The 23,171-nt window shown below is 33.5% G+C and overlaps 1 protein-coding gene across 4 annotated transcripts in view; it reads left to right on the top strand.

The window, feature by feature from the left end:
- Positions 1-23,171, top strand: part of USP45 (ubiquitin specific peptidase 45) — a 58,440-nt gene that overhangs the window by 22,353 nt on the left and 12,916 nt on the right. For 2 of the 4 annotated variants that reach the window (XM_045544071.1, XM_045544069.1), the window contains exons 6-12: positions 21-116; positions 3,955-4,085; positions 8,147-8,234; positions 12,515-12,596; positions 14,416-14,507; positions 15,715-15,771; positions 16,076-16,213. In XM_045544071.1, coding sequence (XP_045400027.1) covers positions 21-116; positions 3,955-4,085; positions 8,147-8,234; positions 12,515-12,596; positions 14,416-14,507; positions 15,715-15,771; positions 16,076-16,213 — 684 coding nt within the window. Of the gene's footprint in view, positions 1-20; positions 117-3,954; positions 4,086-8,146; positions 8,235-12,514; positions 12,597-14,415; positions 14,508-15,714; positions 15,772-16,075; positions 16,214-23,171 lie in introns of those variants that run through there. The other 2 variants (XM_045544073.1, XM_045544072.1) reach the window with 2 other exon arrangements.

Raw genomic sequence — 23,171 nt, 5'->3', positions numbered from 1 at the left:
TTACTTTTGCTTTCTTTTAGAACTTGGCACACACTTACGTTCTTACTGAACTGATGAACGAGATCAAAGAAAATAGTACAAAACTCAAGATTTTTCCTTCCTCAGACTCACAGCTGGTGGGTAACAAGTATAGCTATTTAGATAATGGCTGTTATTCAGATCTGTCAATTGGGATAGTAATCAGAGGACTTTAAAAAATAATTCAAAAGTATTTTATGAAAATCAGATTTAAAATTTCTGAAATCAAAACTGTAAGATATGTTATGGTTCCGACATATCATGGCTCGCAATACAAAGATATTGAGGTGGCTTTTAAACAAACATACTGGAAAAAACAAAAGGGATTTGAGTTTTGTTGAGCAAACTCCCTGGGACCCTATTTTGTAGTTACTGGTGACATTTTTTTAAACGTAGCATTTTTGTTTTGTAAAGGTAGAGTAAATGTTAATAGTGAGCATCTAAAAGTGTTTTGAAGCCTGGTCTCATGATAGGTTTTTAAGCCAGTGAGAAAGAAAAAAAAAAAAAAAAAGGCAGCCCCTGGCATTCAGAAGCTGGCCTGGCACCCCCAGGTAGGCTGTGTTATTCAAATAATCTCTGACTACCAACCTCAGACTAGGTTTTCCTAAGACTGTGACCGTGATAAAAAGAGGCAAAGTAAGTCCACTTCATAATTTTGTCTAAATACAGACAAGAACAAGATCACTGCACCATCTAGAAAATCCCAAACATCCTCTCTCAGCCAAAATGAGAAACAAATGACTGCTACTTCTTTACAGCTATAGCTTTATCCTTGTTTTAGTCTCCCCTGCAACATAAGATTTGAGATGCCCAATCATAGAATTACCCGCACTTTCTGATGGCATTTAATTTAGAGTAAACCTCTCCTTCCTTAGAACCTCCTTCAAATTACCCATTGAAAGCCCCAATCTTATTAATATATAGATTCTTTATGATACCCTCTTACCAAGATACTCCAAGTTTCCTCATGGTGTGTGTTCTCCCTCACTCCAGAAGGTAATAAACCCATGGACTTTGGCTGGAGGACACTGACACTAGTAATGATGATTTTAGTTAGAAATTGATCTGTGTGTGTATGTGTAGCTCATGATCTGGCTTTTGTAAAGAAATTCAAAAAGAAGAATTCTAAAAATGCTTATAGCCCGATGTAGTAATCTTAGATTGTTCTTCCCAGGAGACAGCTTTGAAAGACAATATTGTCTTTTTTTTTTTTTTTTTTTGCCGTTGAAAAGACAGCCTGTAAACACACTTTCTGTTAAGCCCCCTTAAAAACCTAATGGTAGATTCCAATGCCCTATTCTAAAGTGTAGTGAGATAGTTAAGACTACTAAGTGGAAGTTACCACCTAGTCACTTGAAAAGATTTTCTACTACATGTGATTGGATGTTGAGTGTAAATATTTAACATGTGGAGCTGTGTCTCAAGATTACTATATGGCAATTAGATACTATAATTTATAACTTTAGGTTTGTGTCATTCTATGAGAGGAATTTTCAATTTTAGGTCCTAGGTTTTTAGGACATAAAGTTGGCCTGAGCTGTAGGACTATCTTTTGAATAGGTCACTGCCCTTTGAATCACCAATTTTACTTTGTCCTTTGTCTGTGTGCCTTTTCTTACCTTACCGTGCTGGCTTGGACCTCCATTAACATGTTGAACAGAAGTGATGAGAGCAGGCATCCTTGCTTTCGTCCCAAAATTAGGGGAAAACATTCAGTCTTCCACTGCTATTAAGTACGAAGGTAGGTTTTTCATAAGTGATAGGTGTTCTTTATAAGGTTAAGGACATTTCTTTTTTTTTCTTTCTTCCCTTTATTCCTTCCCTCCCTTCCTTCCATCTCTTACTTCCCTCCCTACCCTCCCTTTTCTCCTTTGTTTCTTTTTAAAAGACAGGGGGTCTCTCTTTGTTGCCCAGGCTGGTCTTGAACTCCTGGCCTCAAGCAATCCTCCTGCTTCAGCCTCCCAAAGTTCTAGGATTACAAGTGTGAGCTACCACTCCCAGTCTGACATTCCCTTTTCTATTCTTAGTTTTCTTATGAATGGATGTTGAATTTTGTCAAATGCTTTTCCTATATCTATTAAGATGATTATATGGTTTTTCTTCTTTAGTGTGTTAATGTGGTAAATTACATTATTTTTTTTTCAACCTATCTTGTATTCCTATCACAAACCCCAGTTAGTTATGATGTATTCTTATATGTTGTTGGATTCAACTTGTTAATATTTATATGCATATCAACAATGTACATTGTTTGAGGAAGGCATCTTAAGAGGAACCTGTTTCAATTTTGGAGAATTCAATAACCATCCTGCTTCCAGACAGCCTGCTGGCCAACCCTGCTGATCTGACTCTAGAACATCAGTTCTGTCCTGGACATCCTGGGTTTCTACCCTTCTGGGCCACCCTACAAAGACTTTCAGGTAGCAGGACATGTTTGTAATCCTAGGTACCGAGGAGGCTGAGAAAGAGAATCACTTGAGCCCAGTAGAACAGCCTAGGCAAAATAGTGAGATCCAGTCCCAAGTAAACATTTAAAAAAAATAAAAACTTGCAAGCCACCAGCCCCCACAAACAATGTGTTGTTTAGCAAACTTTTTATGAAACTAAAATATTACTGGAAAGGTATATTATGAGTGTATAGCTTGAATTTTCACAAACTGAACACCTGTATAACCAACACTTTGCTCAAGTAATGGAATGTTCCCAGCACCTGGAAGTCCCCTTGGGTTACCTTCCATTTACTACTTGCCTACCCCACAAGGTAGCTACTACCCTGGTTTCTAACAGAATAGATTCGTTTTACCTGTTTTAATTCTCTGTATATGGAATCATACAATGTGTATTCCTGTGTTTGGCTTCTTTCTATCAACATTATATTTGTGAGTTTCATCCATGTTGCATTCTCAACAAACTTTTGTTTTCAAAGTTTAAGTGTACTTTTTAAAACTATTTTCTCACTTCATTCTGAAGGGTTTTTACTTTGTCTAAAAATGCTTTAGTTGAGAATAAGGGAACTGGAACTTGGTACTTGGGCTTTAAAATTATCTTAGATTTTATTTTTGACCCTTGAGGTAACTTTCAGTTAACATGTCAGAGAACACTTAAATACTTTATTTTTTATGGCAGTTTTAGGTTTGGGGCAAAACAGAAAGCACATTTGATATTCAGAAGCTATGGAAAATTACAGCCTGTCCTTTCTGTGGTTGTAGCCAGATGGTGGATTTTTAAGGATAGTTGGTATAAAATACATATGTAACAAGTATTTCATGAATACAGAATAAGATACCATATTTGATAGTTGTCTTAGATGGTAACATTCTTTAATGTCCCAAGATTATATCTGGGATCTGCTTTTTAGTCATTCTCTCTTAGAAGAGGGGCTTATTAATGGGCATAACATTTTAGAAAACAAAAGTTGGTGGGGGAAAAAAAGTTCTAGAATTATGTGGGTTAATCCTTCACCCAATTTTAGTTCCTTGTGTCAAGCTTTATGTCTCTTCCCTTTACAAGAGGGAAATGATATACTGGTTTTTCACGTAACTCCCCATTTTTTATTTTATTAGTAAAATATGCAGGGAAAAGAAAGGTGTGGAGTTTTGCTGCTTAATATAATTTTGATTATTTGTGGAGATGTATAAATATCAAGTAGATTAGTAATTTTACTTGTAGGAGAGCACATTAAGGGACAGTTATAAGAACTAAAGACTGGTGATTTCACTTGAGCTAATGTTTTTTTTTTTAAAGGGCCGAGGGTATTAAAATACCTGTGGTTTTCAAGGCAAGGCATGCAATTCTTGTATATTCATTTTATTAATAAAAGAATGAAGTTTTGTAATACACTTGAGGCAATTTAGTTGCAAAGTATAACTCTTAGATTTTTAATATTTTATTGTAAAATTGTGTATTTCTGACATAGAGTTGATCATGTTTTTAAAGGACCCATTAGTGGTGGAACTTTCAAGCCCTGGACCACTGACCTCAGCCTTGTTCCTGTTTCTTCACAACATGAAGGAGACTGAAACAGGACCACTTTCTCCTAAAGTTCTTTTTAATCAGCTTTGTCAGAAGTGGGTGCATCTACACTTTTAATATAAATAATCATGAGTTACAAAATGTATTCATCCCTTAACTTGAGTAGTTTCACTCTTACTATAACTTTGCTATTATTGCCCAAAGTATCAAGAGAAAGAACTAACATTTCTTAGTTGCAGCTCTGTGCTTTATGAAATTATCTCTTAATCCTCTGAAGAAGTGATCATTTATCCCCATTCCACATATAAGGAATTAAGTAGCTCACAAAAATTAGGTAGCTCACCTAGTCTCAGAGTGACAAAACTAGGAGTCAGATAGAGGTCTGTCCTGACTCAGAAGCCCATGATGTAATACCTTCAAGTAAGAAAATCATAGAATTATAGAATCTATAAAGAACTATAAGAGATAATCTAATCTAGCTACCTTATTTTTAAAGATGAGCCTTGAGGCAAATAGAATCTAAATGAATTTCTCAAGGTATTACAGTATGTTTAAAAACAAAATCCTTATGTGCCTGGAAATAAACACATACCATAAAGGATCTAACTTTAATGCATATCATTTATTTCTTCATCTAAAAAATTGAGAGCTTGCTTTGTATCAGGTACTTGCTAGAATTCAGGGGTACACAATGTATAATGTATTAAAAGTGGACTCTGTCCTCACAGTTACTGAAATATGTAGAAGGGAAAAATTCTTTAAAAGTGAACTTGCATTTTTGTATATCTACAGACTTTAAAATCTCATTTTAATTTAAACTAGTTATCTGTGCCATGATATTTTAAATGTAGTTCAAAATATAGATGGTTTAGTGTATGTTTCAGTTGGCTGGCAAGTGCTGTTTCTTCAAAGCCTGAAGACCAAAAAACTTGTGAAAAAGTCTCAGAGACATGAGTGCCTCATAGAGTTAAAAAGTTTTTAGGGCATTATGTGCTCTAGAGATTTGTTTCTGACTCTGCCAAAAGTAACTTTGTTTTGTATAATTTTCTTGCTTTATAAAGATTTATAAAAAATTTTTAAATTATTAAAGTAATAGGCATTCATAGATAAAAATTCAAACTCTTCTCTATCTTCACTCCTCAGAAGTAATTATTACCTGTTTCTTATTCTTTTCAAAAGTGATCGTGCATATAGACATGTATGCAAATTGTTTGCAACTTCCTTGTTTTGCTTAATACATTTTATATATCTTTCCATATTAATACATGTGGATATGACATATTCATTTTGTGTATATCATACTTGTGGGAATGCACCTATAGGATAAATTCTTGTGAGTATGCTAACTGGACCAAACATTATTTGAAAAGTTTTAAAACTGCATTCTCTTTTGTTTTATTGTGTTTACTTTTAAGAGAAATATATTAAGAAAAGTAATTTTAAAATTTGGATAAAGATTTAAGCCATATATTTGGGTTTATTTCTGCACCCTATGCTGTTGCATTGATTTATATGTCTTTACCCCAAATTCTACACTGTTTTGATTACTGTAGCTTTATAGTAAGTCTTGCAATTGGATAGTGTGAGTCTTCAAATTTTGGTCTTCTTTTTCAAACTGTTCTAGGTCCTTTGCTTTTTTCAGATGAATTTTAGAATCAGATTGTCAACTGGAATTGTGTTGAATGTGTAGATCAATTTGAGGAGAATTGATATCTTGCAATGTTGAATTCTCCAATGCATGATTGTATCTTTTCAGTTAACTAGGCCTTTGATTTTTCTCATCAGGGTTTATAGTTTTCAACATACAAATCCTGCATATATTTTGTTAGGGTTATTTTTAAGAATTTCATGTTTTTAATGCTATTATAAATGATATAATACTTTTAAAAAATTCAGTTTCCAGTTGTGCTTTGCTAATATATATAATTGATTTTGTATATTGACCTAGTTTCTTGCTACCTTGCTCAATTCATTTACTAGTTTTAGTAGCTTGATGTAGATTCTTTGGGATTTCCTATGCAGACAGTGTCATTGACAAAGATTGTTTTATTCCTTTCCGATCTATATCCTTTTATATCTTTTTCTTACCTTATATCGCTGGCAAGGACCTCCAACACAATGTTAGAATTGTGAAATGGGTATACTTTGCCTTATTCCTGATATTAGGGGGAGAGCATTCAGTCTTTCCTACATAAGTATGAAAAAATAACTGTAGGTTTTCCTTAAATGCCTTTTATCGGATGTAGGAAATTCCTATTTGTTCTTAGTTTCTTCTGAGAGTTCCTATCAAGAATAAGTATTAAATTTTTTTCAAAGGCTTTTTATGCATCTATTGAAATAATTATATGGCTTTTGTTGGAATAAGTAATTTTTTTTTTTTCAGACAGTATTGCTCAGTCTCCCGGTCTAGAGTACAGTGGTGTCATCATAGCTCACTGCAACCTCAAACTCGTGGGCTCAAGGGGATCCTCCTGCCTCAGCCTCCTGAGTAGCTGGGGACTATAAGCATGCACTACTACGCCCAGCTAATTTTTCTACTTTTTGTAGAGATGGGCTCTTGCTGTTGTTAGGCTGTTCTTGAACTCCTGACCTCAAGTGATCCTCCCACTTCAGCCTCCCAGAGTGCTAGGATTACAGGTGTGAGCCACTACACCTGGCATTTATCCTTTAAGTTTGAAGTCTCCTTTGGTATTATTAACTCATATAGGCTCCATCAGAGATTCTATAAGTCATTAAATGATTTTTATTTTACCAGTTTTAGGTAAAAGAAGAAAGAAAAAAATCTAGGTTTCTTAAATTTTCTTCAGTAGTTTAGAAGGCAGTTAAGTAGTTTGTGAGTTGGTTGAGCTGGAGCTACAGGCACAGGCATGGTGGAAGCAGTTTCTCTGTTTTTCAGGAATGATTTCCTTCCTGTGTGTCTGCTTTGAGAGCCATAACTGCTCGCTTCTTCTACCTGCCACCTGGCTGTTGAGCATCACTGGAGGATTCCCGTTTCTGGCCTTCCTTGCTGTGTATAGCACACGTGTACTGTCCTGTAATTTCTGCCTCGTGCTGGCTGTGGAGGCCCAATAGGGTTGGAATTTGTATCCATCTTGGTTTCTGCCCTTGTCTCTGATCTGGGGGGGAGGTGGGTGCTGTCCACCACATGCACACAGGGAAGCCCACCAGGTTAGTAAATTATTGTCAACATGTTATTTGCTGCTACTTAGCAAAAGACTAACTGAAGTGCTGTTTCCTCTTACAGGCTAGATTCACTACCAGTTCAGTTAGTGTTTTAGCAGTCAGGGACTCACATTCATTGTATTATTAGAGTGAATCTTTATCATAAACTAATGAAGAATAATGTTTAAAATACAGGACTCAGAGTCAAAAGACCTGGATTTATGTCATGGCACTTAGCTTGTTCTTAGTGTTCTTGAATGTAAAATGGAGTTCATATTAATTACAAATTCCTTAAACAGTGCTGTTGTATATATCATGATATAAATACCATAATGAAATAATTATAAATTTGTCTTGTATTTACTACAAGATATTCTTACTATTTTGTATTTTGACAGAATTGTTCATCTTAGGACACTTTCTAGATGTAGTACTTATATGTATTTAAGGCAAAATGTTCATTTTTAGCATTAAAATTTATTGTAGATTACTTTTTAAAGTTACTGAAATTGACTAAATACTTATATCAGTTTATAGTCCTATATTTTCATATAAATACTGTCTTCCTTTTGGTTACTTAAGGTAGGAAAACAGTAAACTACAGTGGCTTGGGTTGAATACTGCTTTTTTTGCCAACTGTATGACTTTGCAAATTATTTAAATAATCCCCCTGAGCCCTCATATAAGTTGGAGAAAATAACACACCCCAACAAAGTTGTTTGAGGATTATGTGACTTAACGTATGTAAAGCTAGTACTACTGTGCTTGATGTATAGTAGTTGCTTAATAAATGATAGCCATATTGTTCTCAATGCACACTTAAGATCACATCCTAATTGGAACAGTAATTACATTTTGCCTTTCTACTTAGTTGAAAAAGTAGTAAATTGAATTTTTGACTCAATGTTATTTCAAAGTGATTTTATGTAAGAGTAATATATTGTCGATGAATCATGGAATGGTTATTTTTTTCTTTTCTGTTTTTAAATCATAGGGCACCTCGATTTAATGATTTCCAGCAACAGGACAGTCAGGAGCTTCTTCATTATCTGTTGGATGCAGTGAGGACAGAAGAAACAAAGGTCAGGTTTCTTTATCACATTCTCTTTAAAAAGAGGATACAAAACCGAAGGAATTTATTTTTACTATAATTTTAAAGTACAGTTGAGAAGTAATTTGATTTTGGGAGGTTAAATGTATATATTTTTCTGTCTTCTATAAGATTATTTTTTAATCCTTTTACTGTAGGCCTATTGTCCTTTATTAGTTAATGCTCTTTGGCTGTAAATAAAATAATTCAAACTAGCCTAAATAAAAGAGAATCCTAAAAATCCTGAGTGCAAAAAGCAAAACAAAAATCTAGATGCAGAGAGATATATCTGGGGATATAGAGGCAGGAAACCTGTCAGAAATCCAGATATTATTCTTATTTTCCTAGCTTCTGTAGCCCTGTAGATATTCTTCATTTATCTCTGTGCAGGCTGAGTAGTTTCTCTGCTTCTCTGTGAATGGTAGTACATGACTGTCATAATTTGCACATTGTAGTTCCCCGTATATAAATACTAAACTGGCTGTTTGTGATTCCCAAATCTAAATTCCCAGTAGAGAGGAACTTCATAATCCCATGTTGGATTAGGATCCACTCAGGGATCAGTAACTTGTGGCTAGGAGAGTGGAGTCCCAGCCTTGTGGATCAGGAAAGAAGGAATAGCTCATAGACTCCCCAGTGTTCATTGCAGTCCTGTACTTTAATTAGTTGGCTATTTGTTGGCTTTAATAGCAAGTTAAATTCAACTTCTTTTGGGGGACAGGGTTCTAAGCAAATGGGATTATCAGAGAAAATGTAAGATATTAAAAGTCAAATACACAGCACACATCCTCAATTTTCCCCCTTTCGCACTCATAGCAGACATTGCTAGTCATTCATAACAATGCTGGTGAGTCGGCTTCAGCCTCAGAAATATTCTGTGAGCCCAGCACTGTAGGCAGCCTCTGTCAATCATAATTGGCATGATAGGGGAAAACCTGTTTTTTATTCAAGGCAAATACACTTGTTAATCTATATGGTAGTAGGTAATAAGGCAGCCAAATAGTAAATGAAGTGCTTGTATGCTTGTGATAGGTGTCATTAGTTGAGGTGAACCCGCCTTTCTTTTCTTTTCTTTTTCTTTTTTTTTTAATTCTTTTTTGTTTGAATTGTAACGTTGCAGTGTCTCTACTCCTAATGGCCAGTTTTCAGTGAAAAGAAAGTTAGAGTTCTCTTATATTTTCTTATAACTTATCTTAAAAAAGAAAGATTGAGTAGTTAATTATTATACTTCCTCCTGCTACAAAGCTGTGTATTATAATCCCCTCCTTTAATTGGCTGTTCATTGACCTTCATATTAAATTGGTTGAATTCAACTTTTGGAAGTATCACTCCCTTTCTGCCACGTCTCTACTTTTATGTATTTTGATCGTGAACCCTACCACCTTCTATTTAAATGTATGTCATTATCTGTCACCTTTCTTAGACTGTGATCTCCTTGAGGAATGGTACTGTTTATTATCTCTTGCCCATTTACCTTGTACATAATTAGGTGTTCTGGTGATGTTTGTTGAATGCGTTGTCTGTGCTTAACCTTAAATACAGCTGCTTTTGAGAATTTGAATTAGGAAGAAAACAAAATAATTAGTCTCTAAAATAAGTTATACTAGCTAGTTTCTTGGGGATTTGCAGTTAAGTATGCTGTAATGTGAATAAACTGAGAAATTGGCAGGATAATACCGCACTATGTTTTACCTGTATTTTGTTTTAAAAAAATCAATTAAGAGACTCATAATTAGTTAGCTTTTGAGATATTAGCATAATTACCCTGAGCTAATATTTCATCACATTTTCTTAGAGCTAGGAACTGATACTTAGAGTGAAGATTCAAACTCAAGTCTTTTTGACTCCCAAACTAAAGATCTTTCTAATTCTATACAATACTACTTATTAAAGTTTAGTTTTAATGCTTGATTATCCATGATCAGTATAAATAATGTTTTTTAAGCTGGCTATTTAAAATCTAACTATAATTATTTCATTATCTGGAAAAGTATTAAATCTGATTCAATAACTGGTATATTGATGTTCTTATTGAGTGGGTAGATACACGATGGCAAGGTGGAGAGAGATTGCTTTTTTTTTTAAAGATTAGTCAAGTGCCATAGTGAGAAGAGGGGAAAGAGTAGAACAGGGATTTTGAACTACTGTTAGACTAGAAGAAATTGCTCTTTATGTTACCAATAGTAACTGCACTATGAGGGTTCTGAGCCTACAGATGATATGAGTTACTTTAAGATGAACTCAGACTATCAATTGCTAGAATGATTTTTCCCCTATGATTCACAGGAATATGTTTGTGACATATTGGTCTATATCATTAAATGGAATTAAAAATATGTGAATAGAATTAAGTCATGAAAAGTGATTAAAAATTACCTCTTTGCATTGTTTTTTTCTGTTGATATTACAAGTGAAACAATAAAATCTATCCCTATCACTTTTTCTATTTCACTTCTATGACTTGATGGCAATCTTTGTTACAATTAAATTATTCTTTGGTCATAATGGTGCAGTGGGATGCACGGTATCTTAAATGCTCAGGCAGTACAGCAGGACAAGTTGGTTTTGAAACCTCTTATCTTTCTTCCACTATTTGAAGGCTTTAGATGGTGTAGCAAAATTAAAATGTCAAGTCTGCGGATCTATTCAGTCTTATAAGCAAGGACAGTCATGGCAGTCAGTTACAGTGAGTATCTGGGCAGGAGCTGCATTGTCTGGCCTGGGAACTCCACAGCTGTTAATCGTGCTGTTGTTGTAATGTGTCACTGCCATGTGTTTTTTGATTGAAAAAAGGCTACAGTGTTATGTCTGCCACCAGAATCTTTTTAGTAATGATTAAAAACTACTGACCTTCTTTCATATTGTTTCACAAAAGTCTTTTTATGACTATAAAGTCAAGGAATATACTCTTGCTAAATACAGTGCTAAAGGGATAATTTGTGCAGAAATTGTGAATTTTTCATGTACCAAATAAAATCGAATTTACTAGTTCTTTTATAGGCAGTCTTTTCAACTTACAATTTTTTTCCTTATTATTTGAGCTGTGATTAAATTAATATTATATTTTTATCTTAAAGATATATCATTTTAATACATTATTGGATAGGATTATTTTAAAGGAAGAATATATTGGCTAACTTCAACTATACATGTTTTGCATTCTTATTTTTGAGAGAAGTTTAAGATAAAGATTTGAAATAGTTGAATCTTGATACTGCTAATTGATTAATGTGCTACAGTTGTTAGCAGCTCCCCAGCTAAAGTGCTTTTCTTTTAACCTAAATGGTTCAAAGCCCAGCACCTAACAATGAGAGGTTGTATGTGAATCTAAACTCATTTGTTTTATTCAATTTGATGAATTACCTATTAATTAACTCTTAAACTGTTTAGAGCAGAGAATATAAGTTCATGGTTAGAAAACAATAAAAAAGTCTAATATTTAAAATTTAATTATAAAAACAATTTCATTATTTATACTCTTTTAGAGTGTGATATAGCTTTTTAGCTTTTTTGAAAGAGTATATCACATTTCAGAATATAGCAAAGGCTCATTAAATCATGTAAAAATCATGTCTGAATTAGTAAAATGTTTAAGTGTAGAATAAATTTACAGACTTCTAGATTAGTTAGAGATCTCTTTATCTTTAGTTGCTTGAAAGGTTATTCATACTTTTTTGTGTTTTTTTTTTTTTGAGACAGAGTCTTGCTCTGTTGCCCAGGCTAGAGTGCCATGGCGTCAGCCTAGCTCACAGCAACCTCAAATTCCTGGGCTCAAGCAATCCTTCTGCCTCAGCCTCTCGAGTAGCTGGGACTACAGGCATGCACTACCATGCCTGTCTAATTTTTTTCTATATATATTTTTAGTTGTCTAGATAATTTCTTTCTATTTTTTAGTAGAGATGGGATCTCACTCTTGCTCAGGCTGGTCTCAAACTCCTGAGCTCAAACGATCCTCCCGCCTTGGCCTCCCAGAGTGCTAGGATTACAGGCGTGAGTCACCGTGCCTGGCCGATAAAAATACCTTAAACCCAAGAGAGAACCTAAACATAGGAATTTTGTCCCTTACTTGGGAAGATTTGGCATTAGAGAGTTGTTCATTCATGGAACTTCAGAACTGGAAGAAAGGACATTTTTTTTTAATTCAGTCATTTTATTTTCAGACTAGGAAACTGAGATCCACAACGTACCTTGCTGTTTGAAAGTCCTTTTACTAAGAGCATGAGGCCTGAGTTAACTATTATTAGACCAGATTCTATTAACTTTGTCTTACAGAGAATACAAGCTAGCATTCTGAAAGCATTTAACAACCCAACTACTAAAACTGCTGATGATGAAACTAGAAAAAAAATTAAAGGTATGTTGACTCTTTAACTGTTAGAATTTTTTTCTAGAAGAAAATGTTAAAAGTTTCTTTTGGGTGGGGGGAGAACTGAGCATTATGTGAACTAATCCTCTAAAGTAGCATTTTTAAAAAGAGGGTGTACTTACGCCAGTGTCTGTAAGATACTCTGTAGGACATAGAAGGAAAATGTTAGAATGTATCCATATTAATTGATAAACATCAAACTAATATCAAATTTACAGATTGACACTGTTGCCCTTTGTTATGTGAGACCTTCTAAGGGAGACTTGAAAGGATGTTGAAAGTAGCAACCTCACTTGAAAGTTCACATTTGTCATATTATATCATTTTGGAGTTGACTTGTGTTTGGATAAGTGGCGTTATGGATGTTATCTAGTGCTCCAAAGACTCTTGCAAAGAAATCATTTATTGAAGAGAGTACTGAGTCAAGCCTAAGCGCAGTTTGCCTGCTCCTAGTGTTTGCTCTTCATCAGTCAAGATATGAGGCAAAACAATGATTATCTAATCATAGCTAATTATTTACAATTATCAATACTGCAGTGTGGGTTTGTATCCTATCATACTAGCAATTTACCTTGTCTTAAGTGTATATTCTGCCTTGAGATATTAACTGAAGTTATCATGAAATCATTTTTGGAAGACATTTAAAAATATTGTATTTTATTTTCCTTTCTCACTTCTGTTTTTTATAGGTTTATAATGTACATAGTTACATGTCTATAATTTATAAACATGCACACATTGTTATTGTGCACTGTAAGTCTTAAGGGTTCAAGATTTATAAAAATGTAGTTGCAAGTATGCTTTGTTCTTTTGTGTTGAGATAGTGCCATCTAGTGCATATTTAAAAAAACAGCCCAGTTTTTCTTTCCTCTTTCTGGTTTCATAATCTTTTCTATTTTCAGTCCCTTGCAGATTTTCTCTTAATGAAAACATCTTAATTTACCATGGTATTTCTAAATAATTATCATTGTAATTAATGTTTCTTGATATGTTCAGGAATGTCTGCTCTGTTATTCAGTGTTTTAAGTAATGTTTTAAATAATTTTAAATATCATTTGTATGAAACTTAGAGGCCCAAAAAAGATAGAAATTTGAAAGAGGGTTGAATAGGTTTGTTAATATATTATACTTTCTTCCCCATGGTTTATGATGGAAATTTTCAAACTTTTATTAGAATAGTATAATGCAGTCCCTTGTACCTATCACCCAGCTGAAACTACGTTTGTTATGTTTAACCTATTTTCTCCCAACCCCAGATTATTTTTGAGCAAATCACAGGCATAGTTTTCTTTGATTTGTAAGTATTTCCTGAGCAGAATAGTTCTAACTTTTTTATCAAGTTCTTAATTGCCTATGTTAATTCCTTACACTATGCTTGTTTACTTGTCTTTTATGACTCTTATTTTCCTAGCCATGGTCCTAGCATCTGTAGTTCTGAAAGCATAATCTCCTTTCCCAATCTTCTATCTGCCTCTAAGTTAGACACAAGGCTTTCAGAGGTTTAATGGGAGCAGTTGAAGTGTAGTATGAGTAGTAGTTATTGCTCTATTTATTTTGCCTCTTAAGTTTAAGAACAGTTTGTTTTTTCTTGGAGACTACTGTAGTTGGTAGTCATATTCCTCTACAAAATCATAAAGGAAAAGGACATTATAACATTATACATATAGTAAAATATTAATATATGATTAAACGTGGTTCAGGATATCTGCCTTATGCAGATTACTTTTGCATAAACAGAAATTAGCATGTTACACTGTTAGATGGATGGTTGACATGTCTTTTGCATTAAAAAGTATGATTTTTACAGCATATGGAAAAGAAGGTGTGAAAATGAACTTCATAGATCGGATCTTTATTGGTGAATTAACTAGCACAGTCATGTGTGAAGAATGTGCAAATGTAGGTACTTTGGAATTCACTTCAGCATGGAATAGATTACAGTCACATTTTATATTTTCTTTCACATATGATCATTGGCAGTCATTTTTAAAATCTGTGACATGACTAATAACTCTTGAAAGTCTTTTAAAAATATTATACCCTAGACTTGTAGAAAGGAAACATGATGATTTATAATTTTTTAAGTAAATGTGTTTATGTGTGTTTTTATTTTTCCTCATGATACACCTGTGAAGTGGAATATGCTGAAATGTATTAGTTGCCTATTTGGATTGAAGTGAGAGGGGAAATTCTGTGAAGAGAGTGACTGTTACATTGCAGTGCCCTAAAATGTATACCAATAGAAATAATTTCATGTGGTAACATAGAGTGATTATATCATATTTGATTTAAAGTTTATATTTATATGACTTGTTAAAGTTTTTTGTGTGTAGACATGACTGATCTTTGAATTGAGTGATAATTGAATGCCATCTTTAACAGCAACTTAATATATACATTTTTATAGATTTTTTTTTTAATTGCTGGGTAAGGAATATCTCTGAAAGTGTGTGGCTTGAAGTATGAGAGGTTTACATTTTGTCAGGTTTTAATGGTAGAAGAAAGAGCCTCTATTATGTCCATTTTCCTGTCTCAGATTATGGAGTACTTTTCTGTCCTCTCTAGTGCCATAAAAGCAGGATTATAAATGACATCTCCTTCTAGCCTGTTATGTTGAAGCACAGAATGTATAAACTCGATAACTTAAATTTATAAGAATATTCAAAATAGAAGTTAATTTCTCTCTCGCAAGGTAGAGAGTATCTTTTAAAACAGAATTATCCTAAGGAATCTACAAAACAGCCAAGCTCTCTCCTTTTTTTCATGACTTTCTCTTAACATTTTATATTTTATTTATATTATAGCACTAATTTCACCAAAAATGTTGAGTTTCTTTTGTTAATCAGTTTTATTAAACTGTTTATTTTGAAATTACTTTAAATATTACAGGTTAGTCATATTGACAGTGTTATAAAATTCAACTGGATTGTGTTTATTGAAGTTTTGCAATATATCATTTTGATTACCAATGTGCTGCAATACCCAATTAAATCACTGTTTGTTCCAGAAACATTTTTTAACTTAAAATTTTAGGTAGCCTGGGAAGTTTGATTTCTTTGATATATTAGAATTCTAACTGAAGTTCTCAATATGTTTTCTTTTTAAGATCTCCACAGTGAAAGATGCTTTCATTGATATTTCACTTCCTATAATAAAAGAAAGGGTAAGAAGAAAAACTAATGATTCTTTTGTGAAGAACATTTATTTAGACATTTGTTGCATGTTTTATCAGATATCTGAGAGTCATTTTTATATGTAATTGAGTTTTTATAGTGTGTTTGATATTGGGAGTTTGTGTGCATAAAGTATGATATAGTTTTCAAGGAATTTAAACCCTTATGCTTTATATTTTAAGAAAATATATTTTGAAAGAAAATTTTTATATTTCAAATGAGTTAGAAATTAAGATGATATCCAGAATTTATTTACTAAAGACCTTTTGTGTTATGTACATGGCATTTACATAGGTTTCAAAACCTTTGGGAAAAATGAGTAAATGTAGACGTTCACAGGAGACAGGTCATGATCAGCACAGTGGCACTGTTACTATAGAAAATATTGATCAACCCAGAGCCGCCAAGAAGTATTCTCCATCTAAAGATAAGGTAAGGCTGTGAGCATTTGTTAGATTTTTGTTTTTTAACACTTTTTATTAAAAATCTCAAGCATATTTAAAAGTAGGGAAAATAGTATAATAAACACTCCTGTGCTCATTTCCCAGCTTCATAATTATCACCTCATGGCTAATCATGCATTAGCCATATCCCACATGCTCCGCTTACCCCATCCAAGATTATTTTTGAAATAAATCCCAAATATGTAATTCAATGTGTATCTCTAAAAGATAAATACTCTTTTAAAAAACTTAACCCCAGTACCATTATCATACTAAAAAATATGAATCATTTTTTAATAGCACCAAGCATGCAGTCATTATTCAAATTTCTGTAATTGTCTCATGAATACTTGGTTTTTGTTTTTGCTTTCTGAATGTTGTTTGAATTTAAGACCTAAAAAAGGTTTATAGATTGCAATTGATTGCCATGTCTCTTATATCCCTTTTAATCTATAGATTCCCTCTCCCTCTTTTTTTTTTTTTTTTGCAATTTATTTGCTGAAGAAATCAGATCCTTTTTTCAGCAGTTTCCCACATTCAGAAGTGAATCATTTTGCTATCACATTCCCATGGTGTTAACAGGTTCCTCTGTCTCCTTTGTTTCCTCTTTAAGGCAGTTAGATCTAGAGGCCTAATTAGGTTTAGGTTTGATTATTTAATTTTTAGCAAGAAAACTTTTTAAGTGGTGATGTTTACTGCCATCAAGTAGGTACACATAATGTTTATCTGTTTCCATGATATTACCAATCATTGATGACCATTGTCTTCCCATTGTTTCATTAGGACATACCTAGTGGTTGAATTATCCCATGAAAATGGAAAGCAAATCTGAATTTATACTTAAAAGACTTTTTTATATAAAATGATTTGTACTAAGCAAATTGACATATCAAATTCAACTTACTCTGTTAGACGGCTCTAAAGTGGCAAGACGACATGTTTTCTTTAAATAAAAGCCATCTTATCTGCTTCATAATATAGAGTAGTTAAGTACAGTTTGAGCATATGCTTTATTCTAATGATATAAGACAAAGGCACCTTTTAGAGTTTGAAAAGATTAAAGCATTTTAATAGTGTTGATGTGCTCCTAAAAAGCACTGATTGTTAAAATATGAATATATGATTTGTTCTTTATTTTTGTTTAACTGTAAAGAGTTAATAGCAAATTCTGTGGTTGCAGCCAAAATAGTTTTAATAGATCTGTCATCCAAATGTATGAGAGAAATACCTCCCACACAGTATTGGTCAGGAACTTAAAATATGCTTCTATGATACATAGAAACTGTCAATACTTTGAACATCTGGACACCACATGGGTATAACTTTTGCTTGTGCTGAACAAACTGGACCTATTCTTTAATGAACATTTTTTTCCACATAATGATATAATTTAAAGTTAGTTTCTTGTGGGGTTTTTTTGTTTGTTTTTTTGTTTTTTTGAGACAGAGTCTTGCTCTGTTGCCCAGGCTAGGGGGCATCATCATAGCTCACTGCAACCTTACACTCCTGGGTTCAAGTGATCCTCCTGCCTCAGCCTCCGAGTAGCTGGAACTGCAGGTGCACACCACCGTGTCCAACTAATTTTGTTTTTGTGTTTTTGTTTTTTAGTTCATGGGAAAAGTGTGCATATGTTTCTATAGTTAGAAAAGCACAGTTCTAATAACATCTTTAAGATGCCATATTCAAGAAGCAAAAAGTTAAATGACATAAATATATTTCAGTCGTTAGGAATTTTATAAGTTATTTTCCAGTAATTCCACAGTTACTGAATCATTTTGGTCATGGAACCAGAATGATTCAGTAGTTACCAGTTTCAGTACTGATTTTATAAGGATCAGTAAGGTCTTGTTTTGCTTGATAGCAAAGCTGTAATAAGAGTATCAAGATATTTAATTTTGACAAACTTTTCTTCATGGTATTCTTGGCTTTACTCTATTACAGTATCTGTAACAAACAGAAGCTCCTTGCATCTTTTAAAATAGGAGGTACAAGTACTGATTTGATAGGAAGTTACTGAATTTTTCACGTCTTATATTTGCTAAATTATACTACTGTTATCTCATTAAACCCATACAAAGTTTAACATGAAAAAGGATAAAAATAATTAGATGAAAATAATATACAGTGAAAAGTAGCTGAGAAAATTTTGCCCTTAAGTTGGAAGAATGACATCACCTTGGAAAAGTAAATTTTCTTTTGCTTGCTGATAACAGAGGCAAATAATTCAGTTAAATAAAGCATGACAAAACTAATATGTGTAATTTCTAGCCTAAATATAGAAAAAATACTAATTATAAAACAAAAGGTAGATACATAGAGTAAATATCCATAGGCATATAAGGATACTTCTTAGATATATCAAAAACTAAGATAAAATGAGACAGAACAAGTGGCTACTCAGAGGTCAACTATGTAAAGAGTTTGTTTTGTAGGCTATTCTTCTCTTCTTTCCCCACCCCACAACTTTTTTGTTAAACCATCATGCTGATTGAATAAATGTAGAAACTAGAAAGTCTCCAATCGATACCGGTATTTAAAATTTTTCCTCAGTTTATTGGTTCTGAAAGAAATCCACAGGTCTAATTCACTGAGCCACTTCAACATATGTATGTCAGTTTTATGACTTTTGATGTTAATATGAAATTGCTAAAACCTATGTTGTACCTTTCATCGTTGAGGTTACATTAGGAACACAGTCTTCTTATCTACATGGAAGAAGTTAGGAATGTTTTTAATTGTCCTATTTTACCAGTCACACCACTTACCAAAAGAATACTGGTACAGTTACAGTATCTATCAATACACCTAAAAATAAATTTGAGGGAAACCCTGTATGAAAGGGATCTTACCTGGTTTTACCATTTTTTCCTACATGCTAAGTTGCTAAAGGTATTATGCAGAAATATTTGAGAAAATGGCAACTTATCCTATGTCAATATTTCAAAGGATCAAATTGAGCAGATACTTAGACTTTGTAATTTTTCAAGCCTAAAACAGTTGCAAGGATAGTTTTATCACGTGTTGGCTCATAATTTACTATCGGGAATTTTGGAAACACTGAAGATAGACATATTTCCTCTTTGATCATTTTTGTCTGTCTTATATTTTTAAGGTTTAAAAGTAGACTTTTTCCCCCTACTTACAGTGCCTATAACAAAAACAGAAGTTCCTTTCATCTTTAAAATCATTAATAGAGGTGCAAATACTGATTCAGTAGTAAATTGCTGAGTTTTTCACCTCTTTGCTAAACTATGCTACAGTTATCTCATTAAAACCATACAAAGTTTAATATGAAGATGATAAAGAAGTATCAGGTAAAAGAAAAGAAATGAAACCAAGATAGTAATATGAATATAAATGGAGAAAGTTAGCATTGGCAGAAAGGCAGAAGATCTGACCTTATTCAGAGTATTTAAAAAAGGAAAGATAGAATGGAAGGAAACAGTGCATAGAAATTTTTTATTAGAAAATGGAATAAGGTAAAAAAGCCATTACCAAAATGATCTGTGAGGTAGTGAGAAAAGATAGCCTCCAGATTGATCTCTTCCCTGGTTTCCGCTCCTTTCCCTATTCCCTGCCACCATTCGATGCTCCACGTTGCACTCAGGGCATTATTTCTAAAATACGAAACTGGTCATCTTACTCCCTGTTGCCCTAAGAATCAAGTCTGTGACTCAAGTAGCTGTTCATGCATCTGGTTCATTTTTGTTGCTTCTCCTTTCCATGTCGGTACTTCTGTTACTTTTTGTTCTTTCTCTTACCTGTGGGCCTTTGAACTTACTGTTCTCTCTGCCAGGAACAGCCCAATTTCTCCTCCTGCACTCTCTGCTCAATTCCTGCAGATTTCTCTGATCCACTCAACTCTGGATTAGTTCTTTTTGTTTGGGTTTCTATAGCACCTATATTTCTCCTATCATAACAACAATAATTGTGCCAAGCATTTGAGTTCTTAGTTGTTGTGATCACTGATTTCAGTTCTTTACACCAATTATATTGAGTCAAGAGATAGATTAAGTAACGTGCTAAGATCATACGGGTAGCCAGTAGCAGAAGTGGGGATTCAAGCAGGCTAAACAAGGGACCATGTTGGTAACTGTGTACTGTCTCTCACTGACTCTTATGTCTTATCGTACTTGCTCCTATCCGGATAGATTGTAAGCTCTGCAGTAGAATTGAGTCTGTCCTCGCTACTATGTCTCAGGTGCCTAGTTCAGTGCTTGTACATGGATGGTGTCTAGGCAGACCAGTGTGATCATTCCCATGATTGCTGCCAACAATAATGGTGAATACTTATGCTGCTTACTATAGGCCAGGCACTATTCTGTGGGCTTTTATGTACATTGTTTCATTTAACCACCAGGACAACCCAACATAGTTGGCACTTCTACTTTTATAGGTGAAGAAACTGGAATACTGAGATGTCAAGTAGTTTCTCTAACATCATCTAGCTAGTAAGTTACAGAGTCTGAATTTGAACACAGGCAATCTAGTTCCAGAATCATAATCTTAACCTCTATCCTGTATCACCTCTTTGACAGTAAGCTTTCTTCCATGCAGTTTTGATTGTCTTTTCAGAATAAACTTATTAATCTTTGGTCCTAATTTACATTATAAACTTAGAATATTTTTAGTGAATTAAATCTATCATATGTCCAATCAAGCAGAAAATAAAGATGGAAATGGATACTTCATATTTCACTGGGAGTATTAATAGAAGGGTAAAAGGGGATAGAATAATCTTGTTCAAAAGTTCCAAAGACCAGCTGATCATCAGATCACGTGTTTATTAAAACAGAGTCTCAAGCCCAACTCAGACACCATTAATCAGCATTTCTAAATGGTAATGCCTTGGATATGTATTTTTAGGAACAACAAACCCTCTTTGGTGATTTTGATGATCACGTGGGTTCAGAAACTATTGGATTGGATGTTATATGAATTGGATTCTGGACACAACTATTTTAATTAGCTATACGATCTTGGGCAAGTTACTAAAAACCTGTTTGGGTCTCTATTTCCCATTGGCTATTAATATTTTTATTGATACATAATATTTGTGCATATTTATAAGGGTGCATATGATTTTTTAAAATACATGTGCAGAATGTGTAATGATCAAGTCAGAGTATTTAGGATATCCATCACTTCAAGCCTTTATCAAATCTTTGTGTTGGGAACATTTCAAATCTTCTCTTCTAACTATCTTGAAATATACACTATATTGTTATTAACTATAGTCACCCTACTGTGCTACTAAATGTTAGAACTTATTTCTTCTATCTAACTGTATGTTATACCCATTAACCTGCCTCTCTTTATTTTCTTCCTCCCACACAAACCCTTCCCAGCCTCAGGTAACTATCATTCTACTCTTCTACCTTCATGAGATCAACTTTTTTGGCTCCCACATATGAGGGAGAACATGTGATATTTGTCTTTCTGTGTCTGGCTTACTTCACATAACATAATGACTTCCAGTTCCATCCATGTTGCTGCAAATGACAGGATTTTATTCTTTTTTATGGCTGAATAGTATTCCATTATATCTGTATACCACATTTTCTTTTTCCATTCATCTGTTGTTGGGCAATTAGGTTGATTCCATATCTTTGCTATTGTGAATAGTGCTGCAGTAAACATGAGGGTGCCAGTATTTCCCTATCTTTGGGTAAATACCCAGTAGTGGCATTGCTGGATCATATGGTAGTTCTATTTTTAGTTTTTTGAGAAATCTCCATACTGTTTTGGTTACTGTAGCCTTGTAGTACATTTTGAAGTCAGGTAGTGTGAAGCCTCCCACTTTGTTCCTTTTGCTCAGGATTGCTTTGGGTATCTGGGCTCTGTTTTGGTTCCATGTGAATTTTAGGATTTTTTTTTCTATTCCTGTGAAAAATGTCATTGGTATTTTGACAGAGATTACATTGAATCTGTAGACTGCTTTGAGTAGTATGGTCATTTTAATTCATACTAATTTTTCTGATCCATAAACATGTGATATCTTTCCATTTGTGTCCTTTTCAATTTCTTTCATCAGTGTTTTATAGTTTTCCTGTAGAGGTCTTTTACTACCTTGGTTAAATTTATTCCTATGTGTTTTGGGTTTTTTTCTTTTTTTGGTTGCTTTTATAAATGAGAGTGCCTTTTCTTTCCAGCTAGTTTATTATTGCTGTAAAGAAATGCTACCGATTTTTGTATGTTGATTTTGTATCCTGTAACTTTACTGAATTTATCAGTTCTAAGAGTTTTTTGGTGGAGTCTTTAGGCTTTTCTAAATATAAGATCATGTCATCTACAAAAAGGGACAATTTCACTACCTCTTTTCCAATTTGGATACCTATTGTTTCTTTCTGTTACCTGATTGTTCTAGCTAGCATTTCTTGATCATTAATGTTATATACATAATAGGAAAGTTTGTTTTTAAAAAATGTACTCTGTAAATTCAGCAGAATGGAACTTGTTGGCTGTTACCATAATCTTCATTATTTATCATGTGCTCTTTAGTAAACCAAATATATATTATGAAAATAAATGTCTTGTCTTCATTCAGGGAGTTAAGAATATTTGGTAAATACAGGAGGTAATGTTATTTTCCTGGTTTGGAAGATGAAAAAATTGAGGGATAGGTAATTTTTACAATTGATCCCTCCTCTCCTTCTAAATAACTAAAAGTGAGTATCTAATCTATATACAATTCATGATAGTCTTTCCTTTACTTTTTTATGTTGTCACTTAAGTCAATCTGTAGGAAAAGAAAAATACAACAAACCTTCATCTTTGTGGAACCTTTATTGAAACATTTAAGGTAGCTTAAATTTTTTAATTCAATTACTTGCTGAGTTCCTTTCAAACTTTAGGTTGTTGTATCTCTGTAACACACACTATGACAAGAATCAAAGTTGATACTACTTAGTCTGGCCAAAAAGCAGCAATTAGTAGGCAAACTAAAG

This window comes from Lemur catta, chromosome 2 (assembly GCF_020740605.2).
Source record: "Lemur catta isolate mLemCat1 chromosome 2, mLemCat1.pri, whole genome shotgun sequence".
NCBI classification, from domain to species: Eukaryota; Metazoa; Chordata; class Mammalia; order Primates; family Lemuridae; genus Lemur; species Lemur catta.
The sequence above is the reverse complement of the archived record's forward strand: the minus strand, read 5'-3'. Positions and strand labels throughout refer to the sequence as shown.